General features: G+C 37.0%; 1 protein-coding gene across 5 annotated transcripts in view; it reads right to left on the bottom strand.

The window, feature by feature from the left end:
- Window positions 1-8,009: 8,009 nt before the first annotated feature.
- LOC122562580 (sodium- and chloride-dependent GABA transporter 1-like) overlaps window positions 8,010-12,093 on the bottom strand; it is a 109,875-nt gene continuing 105,791 nt past the window's right edge. For all 5 annotated transcript variants that reach the window (XM_043715539.1, XM_043715538.1, XM_043715542.1 and 2 more), the window contains 2 exons: window positions 10,160-10,330; window positions 8,010-8,485 (listed from right to left, as the gene is read on the bottom strand). In XM_043715539.1, coding sequence (XP_043571474.1) covers window positions 8,336-8,485; window positions 10,160-10,330 — 321 coding nt within the window. In that variant the 3' untranslated portion in view covers window positions 8,010-8,335. The remainder of the gene's footprint in view (window positions 8,486-10,159; window positions 10,331-12,093) is intronic.

Here is a 12,093-nt window from a genome sequence, read left to right as displayed (position 1 = left end):
CCAAGAGTACAAGTTTTTGCTTTGAAAGCATAGGTATTAAATTTTACATTGATGCATAATATATTAGATATGTATTAAAAAGCATACATAGAGCATTATATTCTAAAGACAGATCTTGTTTAACCAGTAAATTATACTCAGCATCCATTTCTACCAATAACTGATTTTAGTGTGTTTGCCTGCTTACTTTACCCTCCTAATTACCTTGACCACTTTTCCTTCCAACTGCACCAATCTCATTGATGAAAAAGATACATGAAGCATTTTTGCAAGCCATTACAAACAGGTCTTGCACCCTAGCAGAGTCCACATGTTGTACCTTTGTTTAAGTAAGGTTGTAGGGAGAACCAGAGAAAGAACGAGTCTGACTTTGGTTGTGGGTAAATTGTTGAAGGTGATTATAAAAGATAGGATTTATGGACATTTAGAGAGGCAAGGACTGATTAAGGATAGTCAGCATGGTTTTGTGTGAGGAAAATCGTATTTCACAAACTTGACTAAGTTTTTTGAGGAAGTTACCAAAAAGATTGATGATGGCAGAGTAGTAAATTTTGTTTATTTGGATTTTAGTAAAGCCTTTGACAAGGTTCTGCGTGATAGATTAACTAACAAAGTTAGGTCTAATGATGTTCTGGGTGGCCTTACCAATTGGATACATAGTTGGTTTAACATCAGGAGACAGAGTAATGTCGGAGGGTTGCTTTTCAGACTGAAGGCTTGTGACCAGTGGTGTTCCACAGGGATTTATTCCAGGTCCTCTCTGGTTTGTCATTTATATAAATGATTTTGGATGACAATATAGAAGGCTCTGTTAGTAAGTTTGCAGACGACACCAAAATTGGTGGCATTGTAGACAGTGAAGAAGGTTTTCTAAGATTACAAAAGGATCTTGATCAAATGGATCAATGGGCTGAAAAATAGCAGATGGAGTTCAATCTAGATAAATGTGAGGTATTGCACTTTGGTACAACAAACAAGAGTAGGGGCTTACACAATTAACGGTAGGGTCTTCGATAGTCTTATAGAACAGAGGGACGTAGGGGTGAGGTCCATAACTCTTTTGAAGTTTGCGTCACATATAGACAGGGTGGTTATAAAGGTGTTTGACAGACTTGCCTTCATTGCTCAACCCTTTGAGTCTAGGAGTTGGGAAGTCATGTTGAGGTTGTACAGGACATTAGTGACGCCTCTTCTGGAATACTGTGTCCAGTTGTGGTCACCCAGTTAATGGAAGGATATTATCAAGTTGAAGAGGTTTCAGAAGAGATTTCTCAGGATGTTGCTGGGTATGAAAGGCTCGAGTTATAAAGAAAGGCTGGGACTTTCTTTTCACTGGAGCATAGGAGGTTGCGAAGCGATCTAAAATAAGTTTATAAAATAATGAGATTTAGAGATAGAGCTAGTGGTAGTTGCTTTTTCCCCTCTAGGATGGGGGTTTCAAGATTAGAGAGCATATTTTTAAGATGAGAGGAAGCAGATTTCCAAAGGACATGAGGCAGTTCTTTACAGAGGGTGATTCGCTTCCTGAGAAAATGAACTTCCTGAGAAAATAGTGGATGTGAGTATAACTACAACTTTCAAAAGACATCTGGATAGATATATGAATAGGAAAGGTTTTGAGGGCTATGGGGCAGGAGCAGGCAGGTGGGATTAGTTTAGTTTCGGATTATGTTCGGCATGGACTGGTTGGACTGAAAGGTCTGTTTCTGTACTGTATGACCCTTACTCTAGACTCTCCATTCTCTTACCAATTAAAAATCTGTCTATCTCAGCCTTGAATATACTTAATAACCGAGCCTCTAAATCCTTCTGCAGTACTGAAACAGACAGATTCAATAACCTCAGAGAAGAAATTATTTTCATCCCTGTCTTAAATGGGCAATTCCTTGCTGTGAAATTATGCCACAGTGGTCCAGGACTCTATTGCAAGGAGAATCAATCTCTTTGCATCTACTCTGTCAATTCCCCTTAGAATCATTAATGTTTCAATAAGGTCTCCTCTCACTATTCTAAACTCCATCGTGTACAGGCCTCAAGCTCTCCTCATAAGAAAAATCCCTCTATACCCAGATCAACTAGGAAAACCTTCTCTGGACTGCCTCCAATATTTTTCCTCAGATAAGGGACTCAAACTATTTCAATATTGAAGAGGGCCAAACAATGTAATCCAAATCCAAAATAATATTGAATTATAATAAAAACAAATTTGAGGAAACAGAGATCGGACTCTAAAATATACAAACCAGCTTGCATATGGTGTGCTGAAGTCATCACTAATTAACAAGAGGCATGCTCAATTACTTGCAAGAAAAGTGTCAAAAAGTGAATGTTTTTCCTGTTATACCCCGGAAGGTATAGCTCTAATTTTAAAGATATGCTCCCGTGTCTGAGGGATGGACAAAAATGTTGGCGCAACCAGTTATGTCAACAGTCCATAAATGAATAACAAAAAAAATACTCTGGACTTTCACTAGAGAAAATATTTTGTCTCCCCTCAATTCCTTTCAACATATTATAAACCTCAAATCATTAAATCATCCTTTTGTATTCCCTGCTTTGTGGAAGATTAGCCTACCTTACACCATAGTCTTTTTATCCCATATCATTCTGCTGAATCCACACTGTACAACCTCCAAGAGAAATGTGTTTTTTTCTGATGCGCAGTGCACAGAACTGAATGCAGTGCTCAAGTGGGTTCTAAGCAGAGATTTACATAACTAACAATTACATTATTTCCATTGTATTCAAACCCCCTTAATTCCATTAGCCTTTTTAATTCTCATTTTTTCTATATGTTCACAAGCTTTTCATGATTTCTATCTTTGGATCCTTAAATTTCATTACACCTTTTACACAGTTTCTATCTTCTTATCATTTATAAAATACTTTTAACAAGTTTTCTCAGGTTCAGCCTGGTTTACCTCTCACTTTCCCAACTCGGGAGGACAGACAGTGACAATTCAACGAGGAAGTATTGGGCATACTTCCTTGCTTCGTCTAACTAAATAACTTTGGTTTCCTTTACCTTACTTGCAAAGAGTTGAAGGAATGAAATGTAGCAGCAGTGACAGTTGATTATCAGGGCAATGAGCCACGACAGTTACACCACACACCTAATGCCTAAAAACAAATGTGGTCAGTGTTAGGAAGTGTTAGCATCTTGTGGGAATACATGCCATCCATCAGTAATAGCTTCCCCTCACTGTTAAAGTTCTTAAATTGTTTGTCAGAGCAAAATGGTGTTCTTTACATCTGATCCTTCACTTTACTGTAGTTCAACACATCTTTGTATACTATTTGTTTCCAGAAAATTCATAGATTTGAATTGATATTCCATCACATCCACTGTGAGCTATTTTCATACTTGTAAAAAGATTCCAAACTAATAGACCGCAAAAATGAAGAACCCCACATTTTTAAGCAACAGGGAACTAAGGTCCCAGGAAACAGTAATGTTAAAATAGTGCTTAGCTGAGAAAGTGAGTAGACTAGATGTAACTGAATATGTCAGGCAGTGGGGAAGAATGTGGAATAAATAATAATAAATAATAAGTAAATAAGTAATAAATAATAAAGTTGAATAAATAAGATTTATATTAGAACAATTTCTTTGTGTTGATTGAAGCACAATTGTTTAATTAATCAATAAGGCAGATTCCATTAAATATGAAGTACCAAATATTACATCAAATGTCAGTTTTATAAATTAATTCTTTTTCGCATTTGTGGATTTTAATAGTCACCCTGTCTTCCTTTGAGTAAATCTATGTGATTGGAGGTTGGCTTGAAGACAGTAGAAATCAATTTTACGTTGTCCTGCAATTTGAATTTATTAATACACAAAAAGTAATTCAGATAATAAATACTACTTGAGAAGATGGCAGTTAATTCTTGTATTTCTGGGAACAAGGAAACACCATCTGTGGAAAAGGAACTACTGGACAAACCTAAATACTGGAAATGCGAGGATGGATTAAATTTGAATTTGTAATTCTGTGTCAAAAGCTATTTTGATGTAGAGCCTGGAAATTCCTCCAAAAGGAAATTTGTTTTGGGGCAAGGAATAATCAAGTTCATGAAAAACAGATTGAAGAAAATTATTAGAAAATCCAAAAGGTTTTCCCAATGGATCATAAGTCAAGAGAGATAAACACATTTATTTTTTCAATTGCGTAGTCAAGTGTCTGGATAGTGAAAAATAGTATCCATAGTTTATAGGAAACTAACTGGGAGTGGAGGCCAAATAAAAGATTATTTAAGAAATGTGGAGAAAAAATCTGTAAGTAATTATTGTTTTAAGAACTTGGACTATAAATATATATATATATAGTATATCAGACCTTATTGACTGAACAGCCAGCTTTTCTGCTGTAAAGATCCATGATTCATGACTGGTGAAATTAATTTTCAGGATGGCTAAAGCAGAGAGTGTTTATTGATTGTCCTTTTAAGAATCTTTTGAAACTGTCTCATAGTGTCACTATTTTGTGAGAGAGAGAGAATATGGGTCTGTGTATATACTCATTATCAGATTTATAACGGTGTTTAGTTATTGGATTTACCCAGCTCACAATTATATTTATTTTGTAATCAACCTATTCAGAGAGTTATTACATGCCTCTGCAACAGGTTGGCTTAGGTAGCTTCTCACAATTATAGACTTTCCAGTATTCTTGCATCTTTGTGCTATATTAAATAATTGTCCAGAATTGTTTTTTAAAAATTGATGATTGCAAATTTATTGCATGAATGTTACTTTAACAGTCTGGGTAGTAATGGCAATCAAAGAATGATACTGGTGAGATCTCACAGTGACTTGGCTAGAGTTAATGATTTTATGATGCTTGACATTTATAATCAAAGCAAATCCATTGCATCTATTGTAATCAGATTTAAATGTATAGTGTGGTTTATAATATGCTTTGTATATATTAAACTGTTAACACATTTCAGGCCATAATCCTAAATACATACAAGACTACAAGATCATAGTTTTTACATCATTTGTTAATTTATTTTAAAGGCAATTCTTGAAACGTTTTGCAAAATAAGTACACTTTCCAAAAGTTTAAACTTGAAATTTACATTTGCCAACACTAGTTCGATAAAGGTCAGAAGACAACCAGATAAGAGACACATCATGCAGATACATCTTGCCCCAATATCATCTACTAATTACTGCATTATCTAATATGAGAAACTAAAGCTGGACAGATGTAGAAAGCTCTTGTCAAATCCTCAAACATCTTGTAGAGCTGGACAGAAATGTCCCAGTTCCTCCTGTACTGAGGAAATTACTCAGTGTTGCCTTACTCCACATATTCACCTGCCTCAGAAGTTGACCATATTAGGAGGGGAGTTAAAAAGGTGTGGCAATATTTTGAGGTTTGTATTCTAGTCGATAAAGGATTTTTGTTTTTACATATGATAAAGTGAAAGGTTTACTGACTTTGTTTATCTCTCCAGAAACAACTGGATCTAGATCTCCCTGAAACAAGGTTGACATTAGGCCGCTATTGATACACACCTTACCACAAACTGTAAGTTGAAAGTTATATAAATTAATGTATACTGGAAATTCATTACTTTATAAATATAATACCCATCCCATTGTCACAGCTGTGACTGTAAACACATGATACTCCATTACAGACTAAACTATATTCAGGAATGTAATGAAACAACATAAATGCAGCTCAGGTTTAAAACACAGAAATGACATGATAAAGTATTATCAACAAAGTTATTTCCTTCCCTCCCAAAAAATAATGTCAGTACAGTCAAATTAAAAATTCAAATTCCTGAATTTTCTGAAATTCCAAAATTTCCTGACACATACCAGGCAAACTCAAATGATAAAGACAGTAGTTTTAGTAGTAACAACAGGTTTATAGGTTTTTCTTAATAAAAGTTTGAAAACTAAATCTTAAATTTAAAGGCAAATTAGAAATGAACAAGAAACAAACAAACTCATAAAAAAGCGCAACATGATTTTATTTGATAGTGAGTTGATGACAATCTGAGAGGCAGGTTCAAAATGAAATGAGGGCTCATTCCTTTTTGCTATCTTTAGTTGAGGATAAACATCCTCAAATTTTTCCTTCTATCAAATAAAATCTCTTCATTCTTATTTAGCCACAACATGGTTGTGAGACTATTGTTTACTCTCTTCCAGAAAAATGCTTCTGGAAAGCGGGTAAGAGTTGTGCGATTGAAGGCATTTCTTCAACAAATCTAAAATCACCCATCAGCCGAAATGATTTGTCATTCCGGAGATTAACGTACTTTCACCTCCATTCAGGAGTTACACACAACTGAAAGATAGCCTTGCATTTCTATGCAGTTTTCACAACTATCCGATGTCTCAAAGCACTTCATAGTCAAAGTACAGTGCATAATTGGAAACACATCTAATCTATGTCCCAGCACTTTGCATTTGTTTATTTAAACCTGCAAATGGCTGTTCTAGATCTTGGATTAAAACAATAAATATTCATTACACTTTGTTGAAACCTAAAAATTAGATTGCATGCTTACATGGTTACCAACGACAATGAAAGTAGATTTTGGATCTAATTTTAAAAAATACATTCAAGTTTAGTTTCTAACAAATTATTTTAAAGCACTTTAACAGATCTTTACGTTGTTGAAGCAGGCTGAAGGACAGTGTTAGCTGCTTTGTAAGACTCCCAGATTTAAAATACTTTTTTGTGGTACCATCTCCCCCCCACTTCGAGATTCAAGGTCAAGTATACAGAATCTACACTGCATATTGTTGTGAGATGATGTGGAGGTGCCAGTGTTGGACTGGGGTGGACAAGGTCAGAAGTCACACATCACTGGGTTATAGTTGAACAGGTTTACTTGAAATCACAAGCTTTCGGAGTGCTACTCCTTTGTCAGGTGAACCTGGTGTCATGTGACTTTTGACTTTGTCCAGTCCAACATTGGCACCTCTACATCCTGAGGTTCAATTCATTGGATGCCAGACATTGTCTGATAACACACTGAAGTTTATTGAGAGTGAAGGATAGAACAGCTTTACCTACCTAGATTCATCATCCATATATTAATACTTGCATCAGGGCAGCCCTAGGATAATGATCAGCAGAGGGAACACTGGCTGATTTCCCTTCATAAACTCAGGTATACCAAAGCCAACTGTAGCTCTGGGCAAGATTAATCATCTGGACATATTTGTAATCAACTGGAACAGCAGGAGAGGTAGTAGCTACTAACAATGGGGAGTCAACAAGGAGTTGACAATGAAGGGCAAACAGCATTCCCACTCTAGAGCTCTAGTAAAATGGAATGATTTAAAATTTGTTTAGACATTTTTGGTGAAGGAAGATAGAAATTTCTATGATCTCTCATTAATAGTAAATATCTCCCTCTTTGGTCCCAAAGCAATAAATACTATTGAGTCTTTTTTAACATCCTAATTGTAATTTTTAATTTTAAATGAGATTGATCTTTGATTCTGTTAGTTTAAACAATTGTCATACAGAAATCAAATTGGCATGGTGGTAGTCAATAAAGGTAGATCTCTGCAGCTTTGAGGGACATAGTAATTTTCAAGGAGCAAATGGACATGTTAAAACTGAATAATTTTTATCTAGGACATAAACTTCACAGTTAATATGCCATCTTTGTAATGTACCCTCCAGCAATGATGAACTGCCAAGCTCACTGCCAATAACATCCCTGGGAATCTTTTAATACAGAAACAGAATATAATTATAGACATCCACACAATTCCAAGACAAGCGAGTTTTGAGAACATTTGTAGCTCAGGTTGAGGTGCTGGATGTAGGTTTGCTCGCTGAGCTGCAAGGTTCATTTTCAGACGTTTTATCACCATACTAGGTAACATCTTCGGTGAGCCTCCGGATGAAGCACTGGTGGTATAGCCCAGGACAATACATACATCTTAGGACAAGCCAAACAGAAACATGCATGAGAATTCCTAGAAGCATGGCATTCCAATAGGAACTCTATCAACAAATACATTAACTTGGATCCCATTTACGACCCTCTGAGAAAAAGATCAGGAAGTGACATCACAACTCAAAAGAAACCCAAACACATTAATAGAAAGTGGACTATACCACCAGTTCACTGAGGATGTTATCTAGTATGGTGACAAAACGTCTGAAAACAAACCTTCCAGCTCAGCGAGCAAACCTACATCCAGAAATTCCATGATAATTAAATCTGTGACCGTAGCACCAAAATGTATACTCTTTTTTTTGTCTTAAAGTCATGCCAGTGTAAGCAAGGAATATTTCAGTGAAACTAATTTTCCCCAACACATCTTCTATAAGTTTAAAATAAATTATAGACCAGTATCTTCTGTGAGGTCATTGCTGTCAATATGGGTAATAGAACATGAAGGTCTGTATATATCAGACTTCAATTTGACTATTTGGTCCTGGTTTTCTGTTGGAATTACATCAGCAACTGGAGATATTGAAGAATGAAGGCGCTGAAAGACAAGGGAAGAAAACTTGTTTTATTTACTCTTAACATGATCTATTGAAAGTTCATAAACTTTATGACCCAGATTTTTCACAGTGTAGCCCAATGTCTTGCTGCAACCTCCAAAGGAGGACTCTCCACAAATTATGCCCAAGATAACCTTTAGTCTTTTATATCATTCTGCCTGGCTTTTCACCAATTGTCTCATGTATCAGCTTGATCTTCCACAATAAATTTAGGCATACTTTCCAATACTTCAATTTTGTCTTTCATTCCTTTAGGAACTGAATGTGGACATTATTTCACAAATACCAGTAGCCTGTGAAAGATTAGCCAGTGCTCCTTACCTGGAATTGAATATCATGAGTTGCCACAAATTCCTGATTACATTGCTTACAACTCTATATTATGTTAATTAAGTTACTTCGTAATTTAATTTCAAGCACACTTTCTTCTTTCCTAAAGACCTCAGTAGTTGCATTCTTTGCCTCCACAAATGTCCACTCTTAATAGTAAGGTCCTTCTGTTAACAGTAGCAGAAATTTTAGCTGTTTGAACTCCAGCAATATCCAGTGCACACTTGGTGCAATCTTGGCACTCGTCAAACTGAATATAAATTCTGGATTTGGGTTGCGTGACGAGTAGACCTACAGGGAGGGGCCATGCATTCCTTTGCTGGCAAACAATATCATGTATGGAATCCTCACCACATAAGTATGGAACAAAAATGGAAATTGCTGGCAAAACTTGCCAGGTTTGGCAGTATCTGTGGGAAGAAAGCAGAGCTAACATTTCCAGTGCAGTGACTCTTCATCGGAACACAGACATGAAGATAAGCTTCTGCATACAAGTAGGAGAAAAAATGGTTGTAAAGCCATTTTAAAAAGTTATGTAAATTTCCGCTTCTGTTCATTATCCAAGGAGACACAAAGACTTATGATGAATATACATAAATTGAACAGAAGATAATATTGTGTCCTTACAGACAAGTAGTCTGCTGACAATCATATGCTTCTACATGGAATAGCTATTTTCACTGAATGCAATTGCTTGTGTGAACATACATGAATCATTGTGTCTTCAAGGGGGCTACTAAGGAAAGACAATGCATTGACATAAATTTAGTTTGATTATGCTGTTATTTGTAGGGGAAGGTGGATTACTTAATATTTTAATATTGTTTACTATTGCAACACCACTGGTTCAGTACAGCTCAGGGCGGCACAGTGGCTCAGTGGTTAGCACTGCTGCCTCATGGTGCCAGGGACCCAGGTTCAATTCCAGTCTCGGGCAACTTTCTGTGTGGAGTTTGCACATTCTCCCCATGTCTGTGTGGGTCTCCTCCCAGGTGCTCTGCTTTCCTCCCACAATCCAAAAGATATGCAGGTTAGGTGAATTACCATTCTAAATTGCCCATAGTGTTCAGGAATGTGTAGGTTAGGTGCATTAGCCAGGGGTAAATATAGGGTAGGGGAAAATGGTCTGTGTGGGTTACTCTTTGGAGGGTTGATGGGGACTTCTTGAGCCAAACGGCCTGTTTCCACACTATACGAATTCTAATTTAAAAAAACAACTATGCAATACGGTAACAAGTACAATGCTTTAAAGCAATAGTTACATATGCAGCACAATGAAGTCACTCCTCCAATCTCCCCTTCCTTGCTCCCTCCATTGTGCTCACCTGAACAAATGAGCCTTTGCTAGTATACAATGTGTGTACAGCTCCAAGTGGGATCCAGATGATTGAACAGAGGGAGACAATCCAGCCGATGCCCTCTGCCCATGGAGGATAAGTGTACATTTTACCATATCGGGCAGGGCTGTAGCGGATTATGCTGGACACAAGGATAACCTGCAGGAAATCAACACCCAGGACATTAGTGGCTACCTCTCTCCAAACTGTCATTAAAAAAATTAGAAGTATGTGGACAACCCAATCTAATTTCAGGATTAATAGGTCAGATGAAAAGTGTTGTCACATTATTATTGAAAGCAGTAAGATGGTTAGAGGCTATAGGTACTGGTCACCCTCTGCTACCTTGTCCACGTGATCATTCTTCACTGTAGATTATTCTTTCGCACCCCACCCCTCCTTCCAAGTCATCTGATAATTTCCTAACTGTGTTCCTCTCTGCAGAACACAGGCCTGTTAAGACATTGTCACCATCACTTCACTTGTCAAATGAGCTCAGATAGTGATCTAAACTGGGACATTCCAGATCCATGGGATCCAGCCCCACACCAGGCCATGAACTTATCCACAAACTTCAAAAGAAATAAAACCTATTCACATACAAAAATCAGCATTTTCTGTTTTGGCAATCTTATCTGACATTTCATTTCCTCTACCCCCTATGTGACCTGCTTCAGTCTTGGGCTCTCAATGTGACTGTCCCACCTGTTCAGTTCAAAATGTATTCCACACTGTTTTTCTGCTCTGTAGCATGATTAGCTTATCACAAACAGGCACTCAGGGTTTTGATGGAAGGATGTTCTAAAATGTTAATAAGTCATTTTTCTCTCCTTAGCTGCTACATTTGACCTGCTCATGATTGATTCTATTTTTTCTTGTTTCAGATTTTTGAGTCTGTAATATTTTGGGGTTTTGTGGCACTGCCTCATTGGAGATTCCAATACCCAATAATAACTTTCTTTCCTGAGAGGCTATTCTGAGGCCTAAACAGGAAGCTTGATTGTTATGACTTAATTCCTAAGATTTTTGATTTAAAAACACTTTAACAAAAAAAAATACAAAATTTGTATCAAATATTTTTCATAGTGTGACAGACTTGAAAACAATATGAACTCAAGGTTGACTGGGTTTCCGTCTGTTTTACTTTGTGGAGGAACAATTCTTTCAAGCAAGAGGCCTCTTTAGAAATCAAATTGGAGTCCAATGACACACATAGGACCATGACTGCCATTTTGTTGGGTGAAGCATGCACGTAATGCCTGACTTAAATTGGCAGAAGATTCACCTAAGTATTTTGAATTTAAAATTGATTTGGTGGGAAATGAGGTGCCCTTCAAGAGTTCCAGAAATTAATGCAAGACTGGGCTGCCAAACTCTCACTAACTCTTATTTAAAATTTTGTGATCCTGCAGTGGCCTGAAACCAGCAAACAGCCATACACTATGCCACAGCACCATTATGAATCTCAGCCACCTTTCTCAGGTGCTGTCTCACTAAACAATTGACAATTATCAAATTTTCTTCTCAATGGTCATTAAAAGTCAATTTCACACAGCACAATTTGTTGGAGGATTCAAAGAGTTATAGAGATGGAAACAGACCCTTCGGTCTAATCCGTCCATGCTGACCAGATATCCCAACCCAAATCTAGTCCCACCTGCCAGCCTATATCTCTCCAAACCCTTCCTATTCGTATACCCATCCAAATGCCTTTTAAATGTTGCAATTGTACTAGCCTCCACCACTTCCTCTGGCAGCTCATTCCATACACGTACCACCCTCTGTGAAAAAGTTGATCCTTAGATCTCTTTTATATCTTTCCCCTCTCACCCTAAACCTTTGCCCTCTAGTTCTGGACTCACCCACCCTGGGAAAAGACTTTGTCTATTTATCTTATCAAGGCCCCTCATGATTTTGTAAAC

The sequence above is a fragment of the Chiloscyllium plagiosum genome, chromosome 25 (assembly GCF_004010195.1).
Source record: "Chiloscyllium plagiosum isolate BGI_BamShark_2017 chromosome 25, ASM401019v2, whole genome shotgun sequence".
NCBI classification, from domain to species: domain Eukaryota; kingdom Metazoa; phylum Chordata; class Chondrichthyes; order Orectolobiformes; family Hemiscylliidae; genus Chiloscyllium; species Chiloscyllium plagiosum.
The sequence above is the reverse complement of the archived record's forward strand: the minus strand, read 5'-3'. Positions and strand labels throughout refer to the sequence as shown.